Genomic DNA, 26,977 nt, shown 5'->3' with positions numbered 1-26,977 from the left:
CAGCCCGGTGCTCCTTTAAGGCCCGAGTCAGCGGCCGGGGACTTTTGGGTGCCTGCCGACCCTGCCGGTACCGCCTGCCCCACGTCTCTGTCATCCCGACCGTGCGCTTCTCTGTCCTTCCCTTGGTGGCCTCGGGCTTCCTGCTCGACATGGGGTCCTGTGCTGGAACCATCCCGGGAACGGGGTGCATCCGGCAGGGGTCTTCAGGCCAAAGGGCACCGCTGCCCACACCACGCCGACTGCCAAGAAGCGGGAGCTGAGGCATCCCTCTGCAGACCCGACTTTCCAACGCGATGCCACACGAGACAGAAAACCTTCTGTAGATGTTTATTCTACTTCAAGTAACAAAGCTATGAAGTTCCATGTTTTAATGTACAGTGATATAATACTTTGCAATATAAAATACAATTTACAGAAATTTCTATCAAGTAAACCTAAAGAAACACACTTGATTTTTTACATTTGTTGTATTTAAATTAGAAAATTTTTTTTGTTTTACACGTAAAAAAACCTTCACATCTCGTTAGATGTTGGAACTCGTCGCCACTTTAACGTAACCTACTGACAGGGTCTCTAACACCAATCACTCCAAATTGCTAAGTTCTCGGTGTTCTCATAACTTAAACGTTTGTGCTAGAAAGTGAAAGATCTGTAGTGATGTGCAATGGAACAGACTCCAAAGGACAAATGAAATCCTCCAATTTTATATTTGCAAAAGTAAGTTTATGAAAATATAAAAAAATTATCAAAGTTTATTTGTACAGTCAAATAAATTAGCAAGTTTTTTCTCTTTCGCACTTCAGAAGTACTTGGAAAATACATGACAAGAAGCAGTATACTGTGTCTCACAGTGAAAAGCTTTCTAGTTTGTAGTTCTTAAGCTAGTATCACTATTTTCATCTCAGGCTTTACACAAATATTGTTCCGTTTCAATGACAAACGTTGAGATTTTGTCACAAGTATGTATCACAGTGCGGAGCTAGTGCACTTTTCCCGGGACAGAGAACCGCTCAGATGGTAAAGTTCAACAAACAAAACGTTCCTGATTATTCAAATCAAAGAAACCTATTCCCTCCACCCGCCCCGCCTTTTAAAGTACACTTAATTGCTTTACTTTCTCACATTCTTTAGGCTGGTAAAATTTAAACATTTTAAAATAAATTGTTATTTAAAATTCCACAATTTCTACTCAGATGTTGCTTTTAATCATGTTTGGGGGTGGGGGGAACATGTAAGGGGATACCTAAACACTGAGCAAAACAAAGAAATGTGTTTTTGTTTCCTGGTTGGAATTTGTAATTCAAATTTGTTCATGACAAGAGAAAGATGCACCTGTAGTTAAGTCTGGTGTTTCTCAACATTCCAGAGACAGCTGACACAGCCATGCACAGAAACACGTGGCCGCCTGCTCCGAACCCTGTGAAGTCAGCTTCTGGAAACAGGTATCACAGATGAGATGTCAGGAAAGGTATGGCTCTGAGGTCCACTAAACTCCCTTAAAATTTACAATAGTCAAGTTATTAGAAAAGATAACTTTATAATCTGAAAAAGCAATATGCTTTTGTAGGTACTTTCCCATTTCAGTACATTTAAATGGAAATGTTAAAGAGTTCTTAGTTTCTTGTTTATATTTAAAAAGCATCAGAATTGTAAAGGTGTGAAATTTTATAAGAAACCATCATACACAAAATTACAGTAATTTCTCAAGTCCAGAAGGTTCTGTCCTGTGCATGAGCACCCAGCTCTTTCCAAGACCACCTGCTTAGCACGTGAGCGCGGCTTCACGGGCGGCCCTAGGTCTGGGCGGTGGGGGCGGCGGCCCGCGGGGCCTCGGCCTTGGGGTCCCGGGGTCGCTCCGGGCTCCGACTACGGTCCCTGCGGCGCTCCCGCTCGCGGGCCTTGTCGCGGTCACGGTCCCTGCTGCGGGACCTCTCCCGGTCACGTCTACGGTCGCGGTCGCGGTCGCGGTTGCGGCTCCGCTCTCGGGCCCGGTCCCACTCGCGCCCCTTGTCCCTGCCCGCGTTGCGCTCGCGGCCCCGGTCCCACTCGCGGCCAGCGTCCTTGTCGCGGTGTCGGTCCCACTCGCGGCCTCGGTCCCAGTCCCGCTCGCGACTCCAGGTCCGGCCGCGTTCCCGCTCCCAGGGCTTCCCACGCTCCCGCTCGCGCCGGCGGTCCTCAAGGGCCCGGCCCGGGCGGCTGTCGGGCGGCGGGGCCTCGGGCTCCTCCGGGGCCTTGTCCCGGGGCCGCCCCTCGAAGCCTGGGCCTCTGTACTCGTGGCCCCTGCCCTCGCGGAATTCGGCCTCGGGGCCTGGGGCCGGCGCGGTGGGTGGCGCAGGCGGGTGGCTGGGCAGCTCCAGCAGTGGCCGGGGCGCCGGCTTGGGTCCGGGGGCGGCCGGGCCCTGGAAGTGGAAGCGTGGAGGCGCCGACTCGCTCTTCTCGGGGAAGGGAGCGGCGCCCCGGGGCCCCCCAAAGGGCAAGGGCGCCGGTGCCCTCTGGCCGGTGAACCTGGGCGGTGAGTGGACCCTCTGCTCTTCGAACTGCTGAGGCTGCATCCCCCTGGGTCCCGGCACGAATCCAGGAGCTTGGCCCCTGGGGCCTTCAAACTGCCCAGGGTGCGGCCCCCTCGGGCCCACAAAGTGGCCGGCAGGGGGGCCTCTCTGACCTCCGAACTGAGAAGGAGGAGGGCCACCTCGGGGTCCTTTAAACTGCGACAGCAGAGGCCTCCTCTGGCCCCCGAACTGGAAAGGCGTGGCGCCCCTGTTTCCCAGGAACGGGGCCTGCTCGGGCCCCTCGCACTGGCCAGGGGGGCCCGAGGCCTCACCGTAAGGGGCCTCCGGGAACTCCCTCTTCTCCCCGTGGGGGTCCTTGCGGTCTTCAAACGGAGGCGGCCCTGCTCCCCTGGGCCCGCCCAGGTGGGAAGGGGATGGGCCCCTCCCGTCCCCATAGGGAGGTGGCCCGTGTGGCCCTGAGAACAAGGAAGGGATGGGCCCCTTTTGGGGCCCGAATCTGGCTGGTGGAGGCCCCCCTCTCGGCCCGTCGTTATTAGAATTCTCTTCCGAGAACGGAGGGACTGGCCCCCGTGGGCCTGTGTAATTGGGGCCGTGAAGGCCCGACATCCCGAAAGCACGCGGTGCAGGCTCCCGCTGGCCTTGGAACTGGGGTGGAGGCCCCCCTTTCTGTGCTGCAGCGGGGAACGTGCCGGCCCCCTCACCTGGCCTGGGCTGTGGCTCTCTGTCTCCTTCGGTTTCAGCTGCCAGGGAGTCACTTTTTTCGGGAAACTGAGCATTTCTCTGATCGTCGTACTGGCAAGAGCCCAGAGGTTTTTCCTGAGAGTACCCTGGACCCGAGAAAGGATCCCTTCCTCCGGGAGGGTGGAATGTCTGGCCCTCGTGCTGCGAAGGGAAGAGGGGCTGGAAGGAGGCACCCGGCGGCGTGGGCAGCAGCACCTTCCGGGCAGGCCTGGCCGCGCCGTCCCCGCCGGTCGCGCCCTCAGGCCCCGGGCTTTCCATGGGCTCCCGCAGAGGGCCGTCCTGCTTGGCCGGCAGTGGGGCCTCTTCGCCCGGAGCCCACGGTGGAGGGGCTGACTCTGGCTCCTCCTGGGCTGGGAGTGGCCCCGGGCCGGCAGCGGCCCCTCCGGGCGCTTCTCTGGCCAGCGGGGGCCTCGGGGCGGCCTCGCTCTCGTTGCTCTCCGCGGCCAACCGCCGGGCCTGCCGGGGGTCCCGGCTCAGCCGCGCCTCGGCGCTCGGGCCCGGAGCCTGGCTGCCAGTGGGGGGCGCGGCCGGCTTGGCCGCAGCCTGTGGCTCTGGCGGCAGGAGCGCAGCCTTGGGCGGTGGCGACATGAGCGCGTCCGACACGGAGAAGTGGGCCATGGAGGCCCCGACGGCCGCCCTCTGCTGCCTGAGCGCCTCCTCCTGCTCCTCCACCTGCCTCTGCTGCTCCTCGATCTGCTTGGTGAGCTCCTCTATCATCTGCTGCTGTTCGGCCAAGGAGGGCGCCGGCAGGCCCGCCCCGCCGTGCGCGTCCGCACACATTCTGGTGGGCAGGTCGTCGACGGTCACTTTGGCTTCTTCGAGGATCGTCTCGTCCTCCGGGTCATAGGCCACCTCCTCCCGCTCAGCTGCCTCCGCAGCCTTCTCCGCGTCCTGGCGTCGCCCGCGGTCTCCAAGCTGAGTGTCGAAGGCTCTCTCAGGCCCGTACTCTTCCTCGGGGTCATACGGCCTGTCGTCTTCCTCCTCCTCCAGAGCTCTGTCTTTTGAGAACTGACCAAACTGCTGGACAATTGGGTCCAGCAGAGGTGCTGCCGGCAGCCCGCCGCCGGCTTTGGCTCTCGAGTCCTGGTGGGGGGCTGGGGCCGACTCGGCAGGCTCTTTGGTGGGGGGGTCAAACGCCTTCTTCTTCCCAAAGAGAGTCTGCAGGATATGTTCTAGGGGCGAAGCTGTTTTTGAAGAAGAGGAAGTGACAGAGGAAGCGGCCACCGTCACTGATGCGGGTGATGCTGTGACAGTGTTCGTGGCTCCTGGTTTGAGCGACGACAGTATCTGTAACACGGAAGATGAGGCCGGCGCGCCTGGTGCTTCTGGAGGAGGGGGTGGGGGTGGGGGAGACCCCGGGGGTGTGGTGCTGACAGCCGCGTCCCCTGGGCACAGCGGGTACTTGGGCGGCTTCTTCTCAGGGAGCAGGGCTGCTGGCACTCTGGGGTGGACGGGATCCACTTCTTCTTGTGTCTGAGTACGGGGCCGCTTCTCCTCTGTCTTGTCTAATTCGCCGGCATTTGAAGGACGCTTTATTTTTTGACAGATTACTAACCCCAGGATTATGTTTGGACGCGGTGACTCAAGACCTAGAAAACAAAACAGTTGTGCAAATTTTAGAATCGAATTGTAGCTTTTGTCCTTCAGGGGTAAACTCTAGGTGTGAAGGGCAGTGGGGGGATGGTTTCCAGAGGGAGGAGGAGGAAATTCTGTGGCAAAACAGAACCAAGTGTTTGAAGACCAGCTGCAAAAGATGCAAACTGCACCGCGCACCTGCCCGGCCTGACGGGCCCACAAACCACAAAACCAAGGGCCCAATGCACACGCTCATTCGCCCAGTGCTAAAATTATTACAGATTTTCAATTATACGCAACGCTAGGGTAGAGTTGTGCTGGGGGAGGTGGGGAAGGCCAGCACGCACACACTCCAGGACGTTCACCTACTGGGAATGAAGCCTGTATGTACCAGGATGTTTTCTAAACGAACTCTTAGCTGTGTTCCTTTATTTGACTCTTGCTACAAATCAGGAAGGCAGCACCCCCTTTCGACTTTAACTTATGAGCTGCAATATGTAAATTAAGCTATTCATACTAAAATTAAAGGTTCAATTAAGGACCAATTCTACAACTCAATTATAATGATCAACAAAATTATACTGATCGATATAGCACACACCATTCGATAAGTTCATCGGTCACTGGTGTCAAAATTTACAACTGACGGGAAAAGTGACGCTGACCAAAATGCCTAAAACAAATGTTCTTGCAGGTTTAGAAAGACGTTCAACGACCAGTAGCTTATCAAAAGCTACCGAACGCTCAGGTCTCTGTCAACACAAGACGTGCGGCTTAAAGCCCAACGGTGTTCGGACAGGGGCAACAAAGGACAGACCACGTGGAGAACACGCTGGGAATTTCAGAACATTGCACAGTCTTCATCCAAACATTGTGGATCGTGGTGCACTGTCCCAGGGATGCTACTGTCTCTGTACGGCTCCTCTACCCTCACACTAATAACAAACCCGGAACACCAACAGGGGAACAGAAAAGCCCGAGTCACAGATCGGTAAGTTAGGGAGAAATGATAAACATGGGACCAAAATTTTGTTTCAACAGCATATTTAAAATTAATCAAATTGTATAAACTCAATTTACACATAAATCACTATTGTGTAAAAGATATTCATGCTATATATTTTTTGTTTAATCACTAAAAAAGAAAATCAGCACTGTTTTTCCTACTCTTTCTGTGATTTTAAGTTGATCACAGATCAAATAGTTGTCTCTGGACACCCACTGTGTAGTTCTGAGCGCCTGTCACCCTTCCTAAATTCCAACAGAGGTGGGTTGACATGCCGAGCACGAGGGTGGCGGATGTCCCACCCCGCCCCCGAGGAGGAAGACCCGGCATGCCAGAGTGAGCTGGGCTGGCCCAGCATCCACATGGATCGGCGAGGTACCGCCGGCCCCCCTCCCCACTGTGCTCAGCGCCTCGTTTCACAGGCTGACATTCAAGGGCTGAGGTGCCCATGAAGACACCCACTCATGATAAGAGGAACGGCTTCTTCCAGAATGTCCTCTGCCTGCCCTTCTGATGACACTGGTGACTCAGGGGAAGGAGGAGCTGGGCAAAGGAGGGCGTGGAGACAGGAAGGCCAGGCCCACTGCACTGAGCATGGCATCCAGATGGTTCTGCTCAGATGTGAAAGATACTCTATCAAGTTTGCTTTCTAATCAAAATGAATTATTTTAACTTAAAATAGTAAATCTCTCACTCACTATAACAGCCACTTACTGAATAATTTACAGCTCACTAATATCCAGTTTGGGGCACAGTCAATAGCTCAACTGGCTCTCGTGGCCCTTTCTGGACCGACTGTCACTGACACGGCCCCAGAGCTGGCAGAGCAGGTCCCCAGCCGAGCCACAAGCTGGAGCCTTGGCCAGCTCTGTGAGCAGCAGCAGAGGAGGAATGTGCTCGGCCACCCGGGCGGGGGTGGGGACGGCTGGGGAGCCCCGGCCAGGGGCGTCCTCTCAGCAGCCCAGGGCCCACGACTGTCCTCTGTCCTCAGTGCGGATGGGCTATGCTACCTCTGAAGAGCTAAACTTCTAAGGTGCCAACACCAGGGCCTGCGGCATGAATCGCGTTTCAGGTCAAAGACGCTGTGTGTGGAGGCTAAGTCACTGCGTTAAATCCAGGGAGGTGGGGTCCTGTCCTCGGGAGGTGCGCCAGCCCTACAACTTGCAGCAGCTTTATATGCTTCCTAACAAAACTGATATATCCCAGACGTGGCAAAATTCTCTAGACTCTACCCTTTGTGGGCACAGGCGTCACAGGTGAGGTTATAATTAAATTACTTAACATTTACATTTGTTTCGAAAACAGTTAACTCCCTGGAGACCAGCACCTAACTAAGCAGCTAGTATTGTTAAATGCTTTCAGCTCAACTACTTCGTCTACACACACCCGTAAGCGATCTAACAAAGCTCGAGCTGGAGGAATGTTAGTTTTGAATTTCCCCACTGATCTTCCCCAGGACTTTACACTTAAATTGGGCTGTTTCTGAAGCAGTCAAATCTCATCTGCTTCACCTGTGCACGTTATGGCTGCATGAGACTTGAAATGTAACCAGCACCGTGGAGATGACTTACTCGTGGAAGAGTATGATTCACTGTGCTACCGGGGCCTCGGCAGTGACCGTCAGGGAGGTGAGGGCACGTCTGGCTCCACCCCGCTCCGCACCCTCACAACAGGCGCCTGGCAAGGGCACGCTGGACACAAAGGGCTACTACCACTGGGGCGGGGCAGGGGCAGCCTTCACCTGAAGGCCCCATTTTCTGCCTGGGGCCCCTGTGGGCGCGCCCACTGTTGTGTGAGCCCTGGAGAGGAGAGGGCGCCCCGCTGGCTGCGTGCAGAGACAGGGCTCCCGCTGGGGCCCGGGGCGCCTCCCCGGCTCCGCACAGGGCCTCTGTCCCATGGTCACAAGAGGGGCGCTTACTTACCGACCTCTCTTTGAGGGTAGTGGTGAGGCTTATGACTCATCAAGTAGATGAGAACTAGGTGGGAGGCCACTGAACTATCATTTCCAGACACGGGGTACTGATCAGACTGAGCACCGGGGTGTCGGCACCCCTGCCCGACCCCCTCCAAATTGCGGGAGAAACGTGTCCACAATGTCCGGTGTGGATGAAACAAGCCTTCTTAGCTGCATGTAGGTCCCCGAGTCTTCACGGTGAAAGGGTCAGCCCCAGACCACCCGTACAGGGAAAGAAGTGGACAAACCCAGGGACGAGGGACAGCTGAAAAGGTGTGTGTGGATTTCCTGAGCCAAGACCCAAACCAGGATCTGTGTCCAGGTGTGTCAGCAACAGGGCCGTGGGGGAAGCAGCCCCCATGCACCTTGGATGTGGTGCAGCGGGGGGACAAGGTTTAGTTTTAATAAACCAGATGAAAGCTGTCCAACTATCAAATGAGACGTTTACCCCTAAATCTACCTGGAATGCTCCACTATTCAGTGTTTAAAGTGAACACCTTCTTGTGGTCTGAGTCCGACAAGACAAAACGTCCACACCTGCGGGAACAGAAACTGTGCTGGAGTTAGCCGCAACCGTCCTCGAAGAGGACTTGGGCAGAGACGCAGCAAATACGGGGAGAAGCAGCTGCCCGCCCGCCACACTCGGCTCCCATGCAGACTTCGCCCGCTCCCACTCTTGGGTCCCTAAGACCTGTGCAAAGCCAGGGCTCCGCGTCCCAGTGAGGAGAGCGTCGTCCATCCGTCCGCCCGCCCGTGTCCAGGCACCCCCAGCACAGCACCGCCACCTGCACAGCCAGAAGCACACTGGCGTCGGCTGAGGCAAAGCAAGGTGGAGACAGTCCTCCGTCACAGTGCACCTGGATGGGCACCAAGAGCTACCAAATGGTTCAAATTCAGACAAACAATGACCAGTTTCCATGAAATATTTTTATTGATTTCAAAGGAGAGAAAAGCACTTTCCATTCAGCACGATTTTGCCTTTGATTACAGCATCTGTACACAGCTATGCACGCAGAAACTGAAGACGTGCTTACCTGACAATATTGCAAGTCACGGAAACGGTCTGCTAATCTAGGAAGCAGTTAAGCGTGAGGACAGAAGGCAGACACCACGGATGGAGCCAGCCTGCTAAGAGAATGGCCCTCGCCCTGCAATGCCTCGGAAGGCAGGTCCCTGTCCTCTGCTCAGGGTGGTCCACACCTTAGATGCCTGAGGGCCCTCGACAGGCGCCCCCCACCCCCTCGGGAGGGCCGGGCGCCCTGGCCTAGGCCCAGCATCCCATCTGACTGGTCTTCCTTCTGTGAATAAAGCCCCTAGACGCGCGGACCAGCTGAGACCTGAGTCCCCAGGGGTGGAGCCCCGTCAGTGTGTGTGGGACTGAGCTGAGCCGTGTCCACAGTGGAAGGACTGTCCGCTGGCTCAGAGAGACGCGGGCCTCCCAGCCGTCCTCCAGGCTGTGTGACGTGGCGACGGCCTGGCGCCTCTGGGACAAGTCGAGGGAGCCCGGGAGGACAAAAGGCCCTGGAGGCAGACTGGGCTCGGATGGGCTCTGTTGCCGTGCAGGGACTGGGCTGTGGGTTCTGCGTGGAGACCACCCCGTGTCCACCATCCAAGCGTGGGGCAGAGAGGACGCTGACCACAAGCAGGCCGCGCAGGCCTCCCCGGCACCGCACATGGATTCAACACCTCGTGTCCTCGCCTGCTTCTCCAGTGAGCCATACTGTCAAAACCTACGGGGCTCCCAAGTCCAGAGACGGACGTGCCGAGTCGGCACTCTCCACCCCCACAGACCTGCCCTCCTCCTCCCAGAGGCCCGCCCGCTGGCGGGCTGCCCGAAGTGGGAGGCCTGTGCCCCACCGAGGCCTTGGGATGGAGATGCGGCCGGGTCGGACCCTGACTCCACGCTTACTGGCCCTGCGAGCTCAGGCAGCAACAACCCTGGGCAGTGCGGGCGCTCCCTGCTGAGGGGCTGACATGGGGGGTCAAGGGTGCTCCCCTCAGGGTGCGGGGCCAGCGCTGCCAGGCAGCATGTGCTCAAGCCCACTGGCTGCTCCGTCGACGGACACGGCAGCCCCTCAGACTGGACCTGTGCCGTCAAAGGATGCTGTGCAGAGACGGGAGGAACACCCCCGGCCCACCTTCCAACACTCATGCACACACACAACACGCACATGACGCACACACCGCGAGCCTGGGACACACGGACGTCTGTACCCAGGGAGCGCCAAGTCACACTACAAACGTGCGAAGCAGCTCAGGCAGGTAACGTGGCCTCTGGGGCCAAGGGAGTCTGGCTGATGTGCAGGTGTACAGAACACACACGGATGTTAACGTCAAACAAAGGTAGCAGGAGACTTAAAAATACATATACTAAATTGAGCGAGCTGAGATTTAGAAGCTCTTCGATTAAAAGTCTTTAAAAGTTTATGGTAAAATTTCCCATACAATCACATTTCGAAAGCCCCTCTTCCTACTTGATTTTAATGAAACCTTCGTTCTCTATCGTGGATGAAAACCCGCAGGCCTTTGAGCATCCCCTTCAGGAAGTGACAGCCTTGGGAATGCAGGTGGAGGAGTGATGTCCACTCCGCTGGTCATCAAGTGTGGTCACTTAGCAGATGAGGTGAGCGCCCTGCCCAGCCTTCCTTGTCCCCGTGTCACCCCGGAACACCCAGCGCGGCCCCCTCCCTCTGCCAGCCAGGCCCCAACCCAGCACTGCACCAGCTCCCACCGCGGCTCCAACTAGGGGTCCCCTCGGTGGCCCCTGCGCCCCTGCCTCCTCCCCACGCCTGACCTCAACCACCTCTGCTCCACTCAGGGTCTGTCTGTGGCCCCGAACCTGGCAGCCCCCTGCTCGTGTGACAAGGTGCACCGGGACGGAGTCAGGCAAGACCCCACCGCAGGCTCTGCAGGTGGAGCCGTGAGGGGGGCTCCAACGCGGGTGAAACAGGGCTTTGTCACCTCCCAGGTCCCGCTGCTACAGACGCGCAGAGTGTGCATGTCACAGGATCTACGCTCACACTAGGCCCCGCTCAGGCTTCCACCCTTGTGACTGACCGGAGGCTCCTCATGGTATCGGGAAGTCGGCTTCACCACCGTCACCGCTGTGTCAGGAACACGGCGTCCAGGGAGCTGGCCAGCGCCCCAGGAGCTGCCCGCCAAGAACCTCGGCCACGGCCCTCCCTGCTGCCCATCAGGCAGCACTGCTTTAGCACGAGGAGCGGGACAGCCCCCCGGAGAGCTTGGCTTCTAACGTGTTTGGCACTGAGACAGTTCCGTGTGTTATGTCAGGGAACACGAGCCCTGCGGTCACGGGGACCGACCAGGAAGCTGGGCCCAGCCGCAGAGCCGCCGGGGCGCTGGCCATGGACACGGAGGCAGCGGGCGCGGGCGTGGCCACCGCCTGTAGAAGCAAGTGCTTCAAGAGCGCTGACCGCGGGTTACGCTCAGCATCTTCTAGGCTTAGCCGTTTTGGGGGGCGCCACGGCCAAGGAGACACTCCCATTTAGGCACCTTTCTGCGAGACTTAAGTCCCGTCAACTTCTCAGGGTTAAGAGGAGTTGGGTCCCCAGAGACCACGTCCCCCTTGGAATCACCCTTAGCTCCCTTGACAAGCCTGAACTTTCTTTCTGGTCAGCCTGTGAGTAATTCTTTAGAAGCAGCACTTTCTAAGGAATGAGTGAACAGAAAGTGGTCTGCCAAAGGTACGAATTCGAGCAGCAGATTTCAAAGTGACTATTTCTAGAACTAGTTCCTGTCTCAACGCTATTTCTCGTTTCTCCTCAAAACGAATGCCTGTAGCGAAGAGGCTTGGCCTGACGCCTGCAAGGAGGCAAGCCCGCAGGCCAGGCCCAGGCCCCGCCCTCCCGGCACTGCCCAGCTCCCGCCGCCAACACCCTGCTCACACGAGGCGGGCGGGCTCCGGACAGGTTTGTCCCTCTTCACAGGACTTTTCTAAGACAATTCACACCTTCCTCAGGGGACCTCCGGTGCCACCCTCCACTACCCAGGAAGTCCCATAGCTCGACGCTACTTCACCCCTGCTCCCAAGTTCCGCTGCCAAAGGCCGGGTCTGGGTGAGGCACGCAGCTCGCTGGGACTGACTCCGCAGGGCATAGGGGGGACGTGTGGGCAGAAGGCTGGGGCCTACCTGGTCCCTCAAAGGGCAGGAGTTTGGAGGGCACAGGGTCCGCGGCGCTCAGCGGGATCAGGTAGAGGTCCTTGACGTGCCTACTGTTGTTTGCCACGACGCCGAAGCGGCCGCGGCTGCTGAAATAGGAGTACAGAGAGATGTAGGCCACCTCCTCCTCCTCCGTCGCGGGGTGGAAGCGGATCAGACACAGCTCCTGCAACAAACAGAGGGCGGGGAGCATTGACCTGCGGCCTCTCGGAAAGGCAGCCGCTTCACCTTGCACCTAAGCCCCAAAAGCAGGAGGGAAGCGAGGACAGGAGCAACCAGCTCTGATTCTGACCGTCACAGCCCTGCTGCCCAACACATCGGAACAACGAGCTAGTGAAGAGGACACAGGCCCGAGTCTCAAGACTGCTGGGTTTGGTCTTGGTTTCGGAGGGACCGCTTTAAAACTACTCAGCCCCACTGTCCTCAACACAGAGCCCACCTCCTGGGGCGCTCGTACTGATGGGGTACTCTGTGTGCAGGGCCAGCCTGGGGCAGTGTCTGACACAGAGCTAAGTGACCACTAAGCGTGTGATGAGCTGCCCGCAGCTCCGAAACGGGAGGGCTGAACTAGACCAGGGTTGTAACCCTTCTGTGACCCCAGTGAAAACAAGAGCCCCTCCCCCAAAGAGCACTGCACACGCAGACACACAGCTGCGTCCGCATTTCAGGGGTTCAGACTCCAGCCCAGCCGCCTCCCCCCACCTCTACTCCACCAGCTCAGACAAGAAAGGGACAGAGCATCTGTATTCCTAGCTCTGAACTGCACATGCGCTTTCACAAAGCTTCCACCGTCATGCTACTCAGACACCCCTTCACAGGTTAGCCAGCTATCAACTTAAACGTTCACCTGCAAGTATCTCACGAACTAGAGACATTTCAGGTATTAACGCGCAAGACGAGAGTCAAAGAAAGAGCCGTGTGTAAACAAACCCCTTCCTCCTCGGGTGCAGAGGTCAGACTGTGGGCAGGTACCTTAGACACTGAAGATCGGAGCTTGCCGACGTAATCCCAGACTGTCTTTGGGGCAATCCTTCCGCCGATGTGAATTGTGTCGGGCAGGTCCTAAGTGAAATGAACTCTGATTAAATGGCCGGTGGAACCGTGGCGGTCACAGAGAGACCCCAAACTACCCGAGATTCACAACTAAGAAAACTGCAACTATCCCAAACAAAGCAGCAATAACGGTGTCAAATGTTGCTTAGCTGACTAACATCCGGGATTATGAGTGACCACACCCAAGGCTGGCAGGAGGAGAAGCTTCTGCTCAATAGGGTGACAGTCAGCAATATGTTTTACTGTTGTCTTTTAGGAACATATGCATAAAGATCCAGGTATGTCTCAGAAGTGACTGAGCACTCTTTGTTAAGTCTGAAATGCTAGTGCTGTTTTGCTAATTTTGAAAAATGAAAGACCTGTCACGTGTGCCCCTCCACACCAAGGCAGGTCATGCGTGTCTGGCCACACCTGCAGTGGGCACATGCACACCCAGGTTGGTTTTGCACAAGCTCTAGTGAACAGAGGGAGAAGGAAGACAAGCTTCAGCTTCTTCAGAAAAGATGGAGGGTCTGATTTCTCATTTGAATTTTCGCCACTGTGCAAACCACGTAACCTGCTGACTCGGCCCGGCAACCCCTATTCTGCCTTCAGAGGTGCTCGCGTGTCCAGACACTTCAGCAGGAAGGTGGTCACACGCCTGACTCCAGCGCGGGACCAGAGTGCCCGTGGAAAACGCGTGCACGCACACACACACGCACACACACACTTCTCTCCCTCCTGGTTCTAACCTCACTGAGATAATCAAAACATCCAGAGACAGGATACGCCTTAGTGACAAACTTCGCTACACTCTGCATGTTAATAAATCCTTTCCAAATGGTGCCGAGTCGAGACAAAAAGAGGGTGGTATCGCCTTCTGGAGGGGAGCGGGACTCTGAGATGCTGCAAAACAAAACCACAGAAGATACGTGAATCTTTCTCTCTGCCCAAAGAATCCCCAATATTTATTTATTTATTTAACGTGTTTACAAAAGCAAAGTGAATTCTTGCAAGTTTTGATAGCTTACTTTTTCAAATTAATTACTTTAATCATAATGATATAAACACATTCTGGTCAAAGAAATATAAACTATATAGGCAATAAACTGGATGGCTGTAAATTTAAATTCCAGTTTTCAAGAACTATATTTCTAAGGTGATAATTAGTCATCCTAAAACTGAAGCCTTAAAAAAACGCCTTTTTAAAATAGAAAATTGAGGAGAGTTGTATTTCTGGGTGGATTTCAGAGCCGAAAGACTGAATCACTCATTACTGCTCCTGTTCATCTGAAAGAAAGGCCACAGCTCAGCTGCTCAGACCACACACGGGGGCCGCACCTGATGCTTGGCGACGGTGGGACCGACAGGAGGTATCTGGGCTCGGGCGACGCGGACGGCTTGGCCAGGATGGACTTGGGCACCGTCACGGAGGTCGGCACAGGCTTCGGGACGTCCTGTCGGGGCTCCGCTGGGTGGGCGCTGTCTGGGCGGGCTGCCGAAGGAGCCGTGCCCGTGCTCGGCCCGCCTGGTGCAGTCCTGGGGTCTCGGCCAGACACCGTGACTGTGGTGAGCACTCCGCCGCCCCCAGGGGCCAGGCAGGGGGCGCCTTCCAGGGCGGAGGGCTCGGGGTGGCCGTCCTCTGGAGGCACCGGGAGGGACCTTCCCTCCAAGTGGGCGCGCGCAGCGCTTTCCAGGTCTGGCTCCGAGGCGTTTTCAGGCAGAGTTTCTGGTGCCGCATGATCGGCTGAGCTGAGAGCGGGCTCAGAGGCAGAGCTGTCATGCTTGGACTTTGAGTCCTCCTTCTTGGCAGAAGTTGACCACTTTTGCTTTTGCGGAGCTGGCTCATCTTCCGACGATGGAACCTGACCTGGAGAAGAGAAGGAAGGCCTTCGTGAGAAATCCCACACGTTCGAGAGCAAAGCCTGCCCGTGGGTAGACAGACGATCACTGCTTTAAAACAACACCACTATAAAGGCAGGGGCTCACTTCCTAAGCTTGAAGAAATGATTCTACCCTTTCCACTGTGTAACCTGGTTTGAATGCAGCTGTCCCGAGAAGGGTCTCCACAGTCTCCCCCAAGATCTGCTCACCTGTGCAGATCTTACAATTCAGGTCAAAGAGGTGCGCCCGGTGCTGCCCGGTCGTGTCCTGCAGCATGCTGCCGACAAGGTCCAGCAGCGGGGCTGCGCTCCTCTCGGGGGCCGCCCGCACCGATTCTTGCTGTTCCTAAAGCACAAGAAGCAGAGAAGGTCATTTCTCTGCCACCCCCTCTCCACATCAGCAGCACCCATGGAAGAAACATCTCACGTGATTAAGAACCACTGAAAAAAGAGCAAAAGGACTACTGAATACAAGTACTTGAGAAGCAATACAACTACACACACTTGTGTCAGCTCAGTGTCTTGCCCAGTAATTCAGGCACCTAACAACGTCTGGAACGGGATCATCTTAGTCAATTCTCGTGAGCACTGGAAATCCTAAACGCTTACATCAGAATCTGATACTGGCGGAGAATCTTCCATATCGGGAATAGTTTCCTGTTTAACAGTTGGCTTCTTAGTCTCATTATGCAATTTAGTTCTGGACTCCATCACCTAAGATGAAAAAGACAGACAAACGTGAAAACTTAGCCCTTCTTTCCCAAAGGGACTCTCTCATGCCAACGGGCTATTAATTCACTCTGGGGTGGGGGGGGCGCTGGTGTCAGGCTTCTGGCACCCGCAGCCTCCTCTCCCGTCGGCACTCACAGGCTTTGACGATCTCTCTTTCCACATGGAAAGCTCTTTGGAGACAAGTTCTTCTGGCTTCATTCTCACAAGTTTTGCCAAAGAGATTTCTTCACGCAGAACACGATGGAAGAGCCCCTGTAAACAAACATCTCTTGTTCACTCGTTCCCTCTAAGAGGGCTTCCCTCTAAGAGGGCTTCCCTGGTGGTGCAGTGGTTGAGAGTCCGCCTGCCGATGCAGGGGACACGGGTTCGTGCCCCGGTCTGGGAAGATCCCACAGGCTGCGGAGCGGCTGGGCCCGTGAGCCATGGCTGCTGAGCCTGCACGTCCGGAGCCTGTGCTCCACAACGGGAGAGGCCACAACAGTGAGAGGCCCGCGTACCGCAAAAACAAAAAAACAACAAAAAACAAAAAAACCCCTCTAAGATACTAGAGAGGATGTGGAGATGGGCAGCAAGGCAAGCCCCTGCCCCACAGCAGGACGAGGGCCCAGAGCATCCCATCGATGCTCGGAGAACAAGGGCCCTGAGGTCAGGCAGCTGATCTCGAGTATCCCGCCGCACTGACCCTGCTACAAAGACCACTTCACAGAAAACACAATCGACTGAAGAAGGTACAGTGTCAGGGACAAAGGTAGAAGAAATCCCTTCTGCCAGGGGCTTAACAAGGCGAAATGGAAAGTCAGAGTATGTGCCCTGCTTCTAAACACAGGTAAGAGGTCAAGAGGCCGATCCAGACAGCGTGGGCCCCGGCAGGCACACAGGCGTGCGGGTGGCAAGAACCTCAGCGGGCGAGCGCCTGGCCCCACGGGAACAGCATGCCACTCACCCACAGCTGCAGGGGGACCCACTGCCCTAACCCAGGCCTGGGCAGCACCTGGCCAGGACTGCCCCCTCTCCTGACGGTCGGACACGCACCTGGTTTTTGGGGTCCTTGAGGTTGAACATGAGGCTGCGGTACTTGCTCTTGTACCGATTGTCTGTGACTCGGAACAAGTTAAACATCTCCTTCTCGATGTGCAGTGCAATTTTTCCTACTTCATTTTCTGTCATGATTAAGTCATCGCTGTCAGTGACTCTAGATGGAATGAAAAAAACCCCACGGTAACTGCTGCATTTACATGCCATGTGGGATCTCAGCTCCCCAACCAGGGATGGAACCCCAGTGCCCCCTGCAGTGGAAGCGCGGAGTCTTAACCACCGGACCACCAGGGAAGTCCCACATGTGACATTTTTCTTAAACAGCGGAGCCATCACGAAACAACCACCCTTTACGTGGCAAACTTTCCACTTTAACATTTAAGAAACAAAGTGGAACAGCCCACCTTTTCCACAAGATCTCCTTCAAGGAGCGTCTTATGTTTTGCCGAATTTGAGAATTTGGCTGTGACGAGGCGGGGCTCGCGGGGCCCAGGCGTCCCGGGGCTGGAGAGGCCAGGGGAACCGAGGTGGTCCCAGGCTTCCTGATGGCGCCCACCGAAGCAGCAGAGCTGGGAAACTTTCTGGAAGCAGACGTGGCAGCAACAGGTGCCAGCCCTGCCTGCTTGGCCGAGGGAGCGCTGCCCGAGGGGGAGGGGGCAGCCGAGAGCCACGGCCTCTTGGGGATGGTGCCCTTGAAACCCGGTGGCGTCTTTTTGATGGCCGGTTTGGCTGCTGCCGCGTTTGCAAAAGGAGGGGACTTCTTTGGAAGGAGATTTCTGGGCGAGGGTTGCTTGCTGCCTCCCGAGGAGCCTGGAGGAGCCGCCTTCTTCGGCACCGCCGCCACCGCCACCTTTGCCTCTGCGCGTCTGTCCTCCTTCACAGCTGCAAAGGAGAGGGGCCTGCTTAGTGAGGTAGGGGTGCAGGGGACCCCACACAGCACATGCACCCGAAACCAGCAAAGCTAATAACGCGGCATCACTGAGACAGATTTAAAGTAACTGTTAAATTCAGAAAAGGAGTGTAAAAAGGGCTACCAGCAACATTTATGATAGCGAGTATACTTTGTTTCAGAGATAAATGCTTTATTATTAAAACTTTGACTTCAACCGATAAACCAGTAAGCTATCAAAGGCTTGATTTAAACCGTTAGCTTAGCTTGGAACTCGAAGGGCAAATTTTGCTGTATCAAGAGAAGGTATAGATTTCAAAGACCACTCTCATGGAGAGTCCCAGTGCAGTTTTTGGTGAACAGGAGCTTAGAAAATCTTTCCAGCGTGGATCAGACACATTCTCTTCGAATGCATATCCAAGCCCCACCTCGGGGGCCCATGGGGCACTGGAAGGACTAGTGAGAGTCCACCCTGGGGTTAGCGGCTCACAGGTGTTCACCGTCCTCTTGGACAAAAGTCAACTGGACGTGGTGATGTTAATAAAATATAGAATGTTGGCAGAAAACTGCAACATGGGGGGAGACCAGTTATTTTTACACTAGGAGCTGGGTGGCAGGAACGCCACCTGCTGTCATTCACACCCCTCTAGCTGCAGCTCGCTATTGGGTAAGACAGTAGGTTAGCACTTTCAATGCAAACAAGGATTACAGCCAAAAGCTAAAATGAGAATCTTTATGCCAGTACTTCGCATGGACTGATTACACTTAATCCCGTATCAGACCATCAGAATTACAGTCAGAGGCAAGCAAGGAGATTCATCCTAAGACCAGTTCCTCAGTCTTAGGGGCATGCGGCCCAGCAGAGGTACGTGGGGAGCCGTGACTGAGAGCAGGGGTGTGTTTCCAGATGGCCCCGCTCAGGCCCACCGCCCAGAACGTCTGGGACCCAGGGCAGAATGGGGTGGGGGTGGGGGCAGGCAGGTCCAGGGAGCAAGCCAGGAGAGCACAGGGACACCACCTAGGGCCACGTCACACAGGACCAACGGAGAAGCCGCCTCCCCAGGCGCAGGCTTTTCTCAACTACCCACAGCGCAGTGAGCCCCTAGATTCTAAACGGGAGACTTCGAGATGCTCTAGCAGCCTTCCAATTTTACGCAGGGGTTGAAGACCCACCAATTCCAGTCAGCTGCCGGGGCTTCCTGCAACTGTCCTAGTGAAGCAGGGAGAAATCTGAAGTCTGGGGAGAGAGGCGAGAGCCTGTCTACAAATAAGGCCTGACCCCACAAGAGCCCCCAAGGCGTTCACAGCCTACACCCTGCGTGACCATCCTGGCAAAGGGCCGGAGTGCTGCCCTCAGGACTGCCTTCCTCCAGCACTGGTCAGGCCAGTTCAGCCACAGGTGTTAAAAGCCCAGGGACCGCAAGATTTTTCCATTTCATAGTACAGGCGAAATTACCTAATTTTACAGTTTGCAACAGCGCTACACACATCCAAAACTTAGAACCGTGTTAGAAGTACCTCATTGTCATCAAGCAACAACCCTGACTGCAAATCTATTTTCATCTCACAGAGCACCCCCCGACCTCATGTCCCCTTGTCCACGGTGTCCCAATCACTGGCCCCACATGTGCCGGCACCCCCGGGCTATGCTGTCCAGGCTTTCCCAAGACCACCCACTCCCTGCTGAGCAGCCCTTTCCCAAGACCACCCTGCTGGCTGTCACCCATGCCCTGTCAGCAAGTCACAGCTAACAAAGTAGGAACTGGGGACGTCATAGGAACTAAGACTAAGTACTATGATTCTACGTATATTATTTCATCAGCTCAAATCCATATTCCTAAGGCGCTACCATACCTCAGTACATGGAAACTTATCTTTACCAGCTCAGCCTTGGCTAACAGGGTCCACAGCACCTAATCTGGGCGGGCGGGGGGGGGGGGGACACGACTGCTAGAGCTTAGGTTAAATGAAATGGACAGAGGCCCCTCTTCTTGGGGGAAGGAACGAGAGTGGAGTGGAGCAGGACGCGGTGCCAGCTGTGACTGCCAGCAGGGGATGAAGGAACAAGCCCGTCAGGGTTAAAATCGAGTCCTAAGAGCAGCTCAGTCACTGACGTTTTACAAACTTTGCTGAGATTTTAGCGGCACGCTTTTAAACAACCGTAAAAAGCTGGCCTAAGGCGCTTCCAGAACCCTCAGTGAGGCACCCACGATGGGGCCTCAAACAAATCTTATCATGTGACATTTACATTGTTTCAAGTGACAATTCCTGTTGACTTCGAAAACATTCACTCCCTAAGATCAACGCTTCCACTGGTCTAACCACTGGTCAACCGGTGTTTTCTCTCATTCAGGGAAAACAGAAGCCAGGAGCTTATTTTTAGGACATTCACAGTACAGGTGATTAAAGTGACCTGCTATCCAAGAGTGGTAACAGTAAATGAACGTAATCTATTTAAAAAGCAGGGGATGGCTTTCCGTAACCATTATGCTGCTCTTCTATAAATTAGCTGCTTCTGGCTTTCAAAAGTCAACTTTCATCATCCCTCACCTGCATCTCAGAGCGTATGTAAGTGTAATTACATAAATAAAAAGTTGGTAAGATGTGGGAACTGGTGGACCCCAACAGCAAGTCAGTTCTATCCCTCTCCTACTTTGAGGAAAAATGCTCAGAACAGAAAACAGTTGCCTCCGGTCCCACCGTCAGCTGGGTGCGGGTTAGCTGCTGCTGGAATGGCAGCGACGCGGTGTAGTGCCGAAGTGTCTGACAGTGACAGAAGCATTACTTCTGAGTAGAGCTAAAATCAGATTTGCAAATTCATCCAAATTCCCTTTTAACTGTATTAGGTGTATACATTCACAGAAGAGCAAGGCGTAACCAACCAACCACGAAGCACCAGTTCTAGAACAGGAAAGCAGCACACCCCCATGGTAGAGTGGCTCCAGCAGTGGCAGGCCCCCAGTGCTGCCAGCTCGAGGCAGCGTGACCACCTGCCCATGTGCCGGACAGAGACGGCCTCCTGGGAGTGTACACCCAGTCTGGGCCATCCCGGGGTCTGCCTATGGGGAAAAGAGTGGCCCAAGCTCCAGGGCAGGTGCTGTCTTGGGGAGCAGATACAGGAGGAAATGCTGGCCGGTGGCCAGGCCACTGCCCCAGATGACGTCGTTTCTGCTGGGTCTGGCCATTGGTTTATACTGGAAACGAGTTGTTTGTGGTGAAGCCCGGTAGGAACCAGGCAGGCCGGTGCGCTCAGGGACCAGCAACAATCTAATTGGCTAACTTCCCAATAAGCATGAAACTGGGGGCCTTGCCACACGGCAAGGTGGGCCGTGGTGCTGTGGCATCGCTGGCCACTGGGTGGCACTGGTGGGCCTTGGTGGGGACAGGAGGAAACGGGAGTGGAAGCTGTGTTACTCCGAGCAGCCAGTGCTGTGCAGCAGGACGAGGAGCCAGCGCCGGGCAGGAGCCCGAGTCGCACAGCATCGCGCGGCCCCCGCCCAGTGACAGCCGTTGTCGGGGTGGCCCCTCACAGGGACCAGTGAGAAACCCTGAGGGACGGTCACTGCTTTATACCTTTTGTCCTGCCCCAAAGAGGTGCCAACTTACCCTAAAAATCCCCAGATATGAGGCTTTCAGTCACACTGACACGGTGGGGGGCAGGAGGAGAGACACTACTCAGAATGATTGGCTGTAAACGCCAAAGAAATCAAAGAGCTTCTTATGTGACCAGGCGCCAAGCAAGCCCACGTGGTGCAGGTCGGAACGTCCCCTCCCCCCCCCCATTCCCACAGGGCCCCAGATCCACCCAGGCTCAGTGGTGAGGCCGAGGCAAGGCAGCTACCGCCACAAGGCCCGGGTAACGTAACGGGACCAGCCAGGGCTCAGAGGACACAGTGGAGCAGCAGGGGCTGGGGGGAGTGGGCTCTGCTCACGGTGACATCAGCTCTATTTTCAGCTCAGCCTGACACGTGTACGAAGACGTTTCTCATTTCAACTTTGTTTCCTGGCTGTCAAGACGTTTCCTAGTGTGAAAATTCAAGTAGCAAGAGAGAACATTCTGCTTTTGTGCCTTTGCTTAAATATTCTGCAGTGCATTATTCCTGGAGAATTAAAGTTGTGCTTACACAGAAACAGAGAGACTCCCCACTGAAGACTTGGGAGGCCTGATCTCCATCTCTGGGGCCCTCGCGCCAGCTGCTCTCCATCGCTAGGGGTCTGTATGTGGGTCCACAGCCAAACTGCCATGATCTGGGGCTACACAAAGCTTGTCCAGATTGACTTTTTTCTTACTGATGTGCAGTATCTGAGCGACTTACACCTCAAGAGAGGTGCAGAGAACTGGCCATAACAAGCTTGCAAAAAAACCAAGTACACCTCCGGAGGCAAATGGACCCTTCCTTGTTTTCAGAGTTTCACAGATTTTGAAAACCAAAACCCAATTCATGTTGGACTGGTAATATATGAAAAAAAATGGTCACATCATCCCTCAGCATGAACCACGAGAAGGAAACGGGGCCGAGGCTGTGTGTGAGGCAGGCGTTCCACTCTCCTGTCTACGCCAACTGGACTGGTGGGGACTGGCCGCCAGACCTGAGACTCAGCTGGAAGTAGAGCTGCTGCTTTCCCTCACTTCCAAACCCCGCCAACAGGCACTTTCACCACTTCGACAAGGCTCAACTTTAACCGTTATCTGTGCCTGCATCACCGCTACTTCAAGCAACATGATGGGGCCGGGGGCGTGGTGAGACTCTGGGGCACATAGCCCGCGGCACCTGCTGACCCCGGCGGGTTAAGCGGCCGTTACCTTTGTGCTCGTCTCGCTGACGCCTCCAGGTGCATGGCAACGCCCCGACCTTCGTTGACAGAAATCAAAGTGGAAACCCTTCTTATCGATCTTCCAGGTTTACTTCTTTAACTTTCAGAAGGTAAGACTATGACTACGTGCACAGTGACGTGCAACACGCAAAAAATCAAAAACATTACTTCACAGCTTCAAATATGCCTGAGACTCCTACACCGTGTGGGGGGGTTTACAGCTGCATCTTCAAAAGAACCCTCGGGACTCGATGCCACCGAAGGGACTCTGCCGCGGGACCGTCTGTGAACAGTGCCACAGGAGATGCAGAGCCCCAGAGGCCACATGAAGGCCAAAGGGCAGGTGAGGTGAGCAGGACCACTCCTGCTAGAAACTTCTACCCACCCCCACCCCCGCTAAAGCACAAGAACTAAGGGGGGCAGCCAGGACACATCTGAGGGTCTCTGTCAGAAAAAGTACATGTACATGCGAAACCCCTGCACTGCTTTTCTGAAGTTGGCTATTAAAAAAAAAAACTGTAAAAAGTAAAACACTTAAAAATACGAGAGAATGTCAATGACCAAGAAAATTCCAGCTATTTGGATAACTTTAAAAACAGCTGTCAAGGTAAATCCTTATCAGGACAAGTTTTGGTTCTCTCTCCAAATGGGGGGAGGAGATTGGTGAGATGTACAAGGCTGCTTTGTCCCCACCCACATTTTTTTGCCACTGAAGATCTGGAAGACACAGATAAAAACAGCTCATGCAGCTGATAAAACATGCCTCTCCCACCGTTCCATTTCTACCAAACACCCCTGGGTCCCAGGCACCCCATCCCCCCCCCATCTATCTCACCGTGGGGACTTGTCTTCTCTTACTACCTGTGAAGCGTGCTCCCGGAACCCACACCAATCCCTGTGAAACCCGCGTCCCCAGATCCACTTCGCCATAGCACGGGGACCGGACATGTGGCACACGGGGACCACGGGGCAACGCTCGCATCCGGGCAGGATGCTAACACATCACTGGACCTGGGTGCACAGGTGCTGCAAGGGGTCCCCATTTCAATTCTCAAAGCTACATGATACTGCAGAAATCTGATTTTCCAGTCAAAATTTGTTCAGGTCCCCAGAGTTTTAAGTCATCTCAGGGCCATTTAGGGAGCCCCAAACATGGGGAAATGTGCCTATGCCTATCACAATTCCACTTCCAAACCCTAACAAACCAGGGACACTTTCGAAGAACGTTTTCAGCCCTCTTCGTGCCTGTGCCTGGACAGTAATGAGAGGCGACGGAGAGGAAATGAAGAGGAACCATGAGGAGGAGTAAGAAACACAGTGACCTGGGGGGAAAGAAAATGGCCATCGTTTCCATGAGTTACACTGGTTTTGTTCTCAGAAACTCTGAAAAATTAAAAAAAAAAACTCATCAGAGAACAAGTACGTGTTAATCCCACCACCCCGAGGACCTGAAGATCTACTGACTGTCCCATGAGAGAAGCAGGTCAGAGCCTCTGTGTAGCAAGGTCTTGCCCGTGACGCTCATGAAGGGCTGCCCTGAACCCACAACCCAAGGCCAGCGCCAATGGCCTGGGAGAAGGGGGTGGGGGGCAGAGCACCTCCAGGGGCAGCACATTGGCTGCCCAAGGATCTACCCAAGATTTGACCTGAATCCAGGTCAACATGGAAAACGCCCCCTTCCTAAGAGCTGTCCTGGCATCACCTGCACCCAGAAACATATCACGCTCTGCAGCCAGGGAGGCAGGTGGGGGCCCTGGTGGGGATGCAGGGTTCTGCTGAGTGTATGCGAGGGGCCCCCTCCCATTGTGCCTGTGTGTGGGGACCCGGGGAAGGTCCACAGCCACTGCCACTGTCAAGTAATGGTTTGGGGAAGAGGCAGAGGCACAGCTGCTACTCACCGAGGCTGAAGTCGGGTGTTTACCAGCGACCTTTTACACTCCTCCCAATCATCTTTTGGGAAGATGACATTTCTGGGATAACAAAAAATGATCAGAAGCAACTAGCTCAAAACCATGTCCCTTATGCAGGCTAGAAGCTGTGGCTATCCATCCACGTAGTTCTGAGACGTAAATGTGCTGGGAAGGTGATCAGTGAGGAGCTGATGTGCAGAGAGGGAGGGTGGGGCAGAGGGAAGAGAAACCCCCGCCTGTGAGCAGAGCCACCACCTCCTGGGGGCAAGTCTCCCCGCCCCTCCACCCCAGTCTTCCCTCAAAAACCAGGAAGTCAGAACTGGGGATAAGTAAGCACCCACCCCTCCCCCAAACCCCACCAACTTTCCTTTCTCACTGTGCGCCCTACATCTGACTCCACACTCGGAGCCTGGGGGCAGTCTCCCAATTCTGGTCAACAGAGATGGAAATTAACTGAATTGAAACCAATCACCCAGGGTTTTGTGGCTACACCTCGGTTTTCCTTTTATTCTGTCACGTGCCTATAACCAACTGAGAACATTTAGCACAGGATTCCAACGTGACTGCTCCCCACCCCTTCCCAGCTGGGCGATGCTTATATTTAGGTCCATTCGTAACCCCTGTAGAGGCGCTACTGTGTAGAGGTGCTAGAACTTGATGGGTATTTGCGACACGTTGTTAGCATGAAGTTCTTGGTTCAAACAACCTGAGGTGTATTGAGACTCATTTTAATACAGCAACTGGTTAACTCTATATTTAACCACTCACTCCAAAAATCCAAAAATAAATAAAATAAAATAGATAAATATGCATATATATACACACACAGCATTGCTTTGCAGTTCACTTGCAACTCCATTTCTCAGGTCTTGGGTCATTTACATTCTCAAAATGCATCTAGTTATGCAGTTTTCTAGCCACACTACATCCATGAGGCCTTCCCTCAGGCCACTGGCCTAAACAGCCCGCTGAGAGGAGGAAGCAGCACGTGGCTGTAATCCTGGGATTTGGGGCCATTTAACCTCTTGTGCTTTTAAAAAAAGTTGCAAGAGTATAAATAAAAGATAGCATAAATAAAAACTGAACACAAAATGACCTTAACCATAGAATAAGAATAAGATGTGCCCCAGAGCAATTTAAATTTCTAAAATTTAATTTTGGAGAATGAGCTGAAAAAAAGAAGAAAGAGAAAAGATTCAAGCTGCATGATCTCATCTGGGATTGCAAAGGTCTGTCTGAACTTGAAGCCTGGGGTGGGATGACCCAGCAGTGCACGCCAAGACTCCTGGTCTGGGTGCTGCTCAGAGTGGAGACACTGTGCTCACTTACCTTCAAGCACAGGAAGCAGGGTAAACGGCCTTCAAGACTGGCATGTGTGTTTATGTTGTGTGTAGTATGTGAATTGGACATAAAAAAAATTCCGGTTCCGTCAAAAATAATATAACTCCTGAAACTCATGCTTCAGTTGAAAATCAGCTACAACACTACTGTGCTAATAGTAATAGGTTCCCACAATATACAAGGAAGTGAGGGTCACGTGTGCTGGGAGCAGACTGTGTGGAAAGACCCCCGCGTGGAGAGCCCACGGCGGTGACGGCGCTGTGGTGAACATCTGGATGACGGCGGACCTTGAGTGCCAGGCAGCGCGCCCCCTTGTCACATTCTGCTGAAGATACTACACATACTTACCAGAGACTGATAGTAAAGAAAAGCGATTAAAGACATCAATCGTCAGAGGTGAGACATTCAGCAACGGGTCTCGTACAGCTTTTTGGAAACACTGACAAGAAGTCCCGACAGACTAAGGATGGGCACGCGGGGCTCAGGAGGCCTCCTGGACTTGGGCAAGGGCTTTGATCTCTGCAGGTGCAGCAGAAAACACGGCTAGAACTCCTAGCTCTGGACAGGCCCGAGTGCACGGCCGTCCAGAAAGACCGGGAAGGGTCCAGAGCTCCCCCCGGGTGATACATACATTTATACAACAGTGGCGGCCAGGGGGCAGCAGTCTTTTCTGGCTTTACTGCATTGTAATTGTGGTCGCTGGCCCAGGACGGCGTGCTGCTCTCACAGGGCGGCTCCTTAGCGAGGACCTCACTCCTTGGAGGGACCAGTGCCACCTTCTTCGCTGCGTTCTCCTTCTTGTCTGGAGCCAGTCTCTTGTGCACAGAAGAGATTTTAATGCCTGCCTGGATAATCAGTAAAGCCCCAATCATTAATGAGGTCAGAAATTAACCTTTGCTCATTTCACTCTGCAGTGAGGGTCACGACTCAATCAGCTCCTGGGCCATCCTAAGCCCAATACACTGCATCTGCTCAGCAGCGGGCTGGCTACTCCCCCACATCCAGCAGGCCCGCATCAACATCCGAGCGATGAGAAGGTCCCTGACAGAATAATCCGTCATCCTAGCATCCTGATGAGGTGCTAGGCCACCAGGATAACCGAGGGGCCGTGGAGTGAGGCAGTGAAGCGAGGCGGAGAGCACGGCTGGCCGGGGCCCTGTGTGAGAACGCGCCCAAATAACACTGACAGGCAGGAGCTGCAGACACAACAGCACGTGGAGAAAGGACAGGCGTCCAAACAACATCCCTGTACCCCACCAGGAACTCAGTGCGGCACCCCCAGAACCCACGTGCCACCCCGCTGCCTGCACGTCAACTCCCCACACAGACTCCAACGGGGACCGCTCTCCTCCCGGCGGGGCTGGTGTGTGGGTG

The 26,977-nt window shown here is 54.6% G+C and overlaps 1 protein-coding gene across 5 annotated transcripts in view; it reads right to left on the bottom strand.

The window, feature by feature from the left end:
- Positions 1–311: 311 nt before the first annotated feature.
- DIDO1 (death inducer-obliterator 1) overlaps positions 312–26,977 on the bottom strand; it is a 51,784-nt gene continuing 25,118 nt past the window's right edge. For 4 of the 5 annotated variants that reach the window (XM_060033286.1, XM_060033289.1, XM_060033285.1 and 1 more), the window contains exons 7-17: positions 26,235–26,448; positions 17,053–17,530; positions 16,646–16,805; positions 15,749–15,865; positions 15,491–15,595; positions 15,092–15,227; positions 14,340–14,868; positions 13,751–13,904; positions 12,939–13,028; positions 11,937–12,132; positions 312–4,840 (exon numbers count right to left, since the gene is read on the bottom strand). In XM_060033286.1, coding sequence (XP_059889269.1) covers positions 1,794–4,840; positions 11,937–12,132; positions 12,939–13,028; positions 13,751–13,904; positions 14,340–14,868; positions 15,092–15,227; positions 15,491–15,595; positions 15,749–15,865; positions 16,646–16,805; positions 17,053–17,530; positions 26,235–26,448 — 5,226 coding nt within the window. In that variant the 3' untranslated portion in view covers positions 312–1,793. Of the gene's footprint in view, positions 4,841–8,727; positions 12,133–12,938; positions 13,029–13,750; positions 13,905–14,339; positions 14,869–15,091; positions 15,228–15,490; positions 15,596–15,748; positions 15,866–16,645; positions 16,806–17,052; positions 17,531–26,234; positions 26,449–26,977 lie in introns of those variants that run through there. The other variant, XM_060033290.1, reaches the window with a different exon arrangement.

Source organism: Delphinus delphis, chromosome 15 (genome assembly GCF_949987515.2).
Source record: "Delphinus delphis chromosome 15, mDelDel1.2, whole genome shotgun sequence".
Classification (NCBI taxonomy): Eukaryota; Metazoa; Chordata; class Mammalia; order Artiodactyla; family Delphinidae; genus Delphinus; species Delphinus delphis.
Note: the sequence above shows the minus strand (reverse complement) of the source record. Positions and strands in the feature narration are given on the sequence as shown.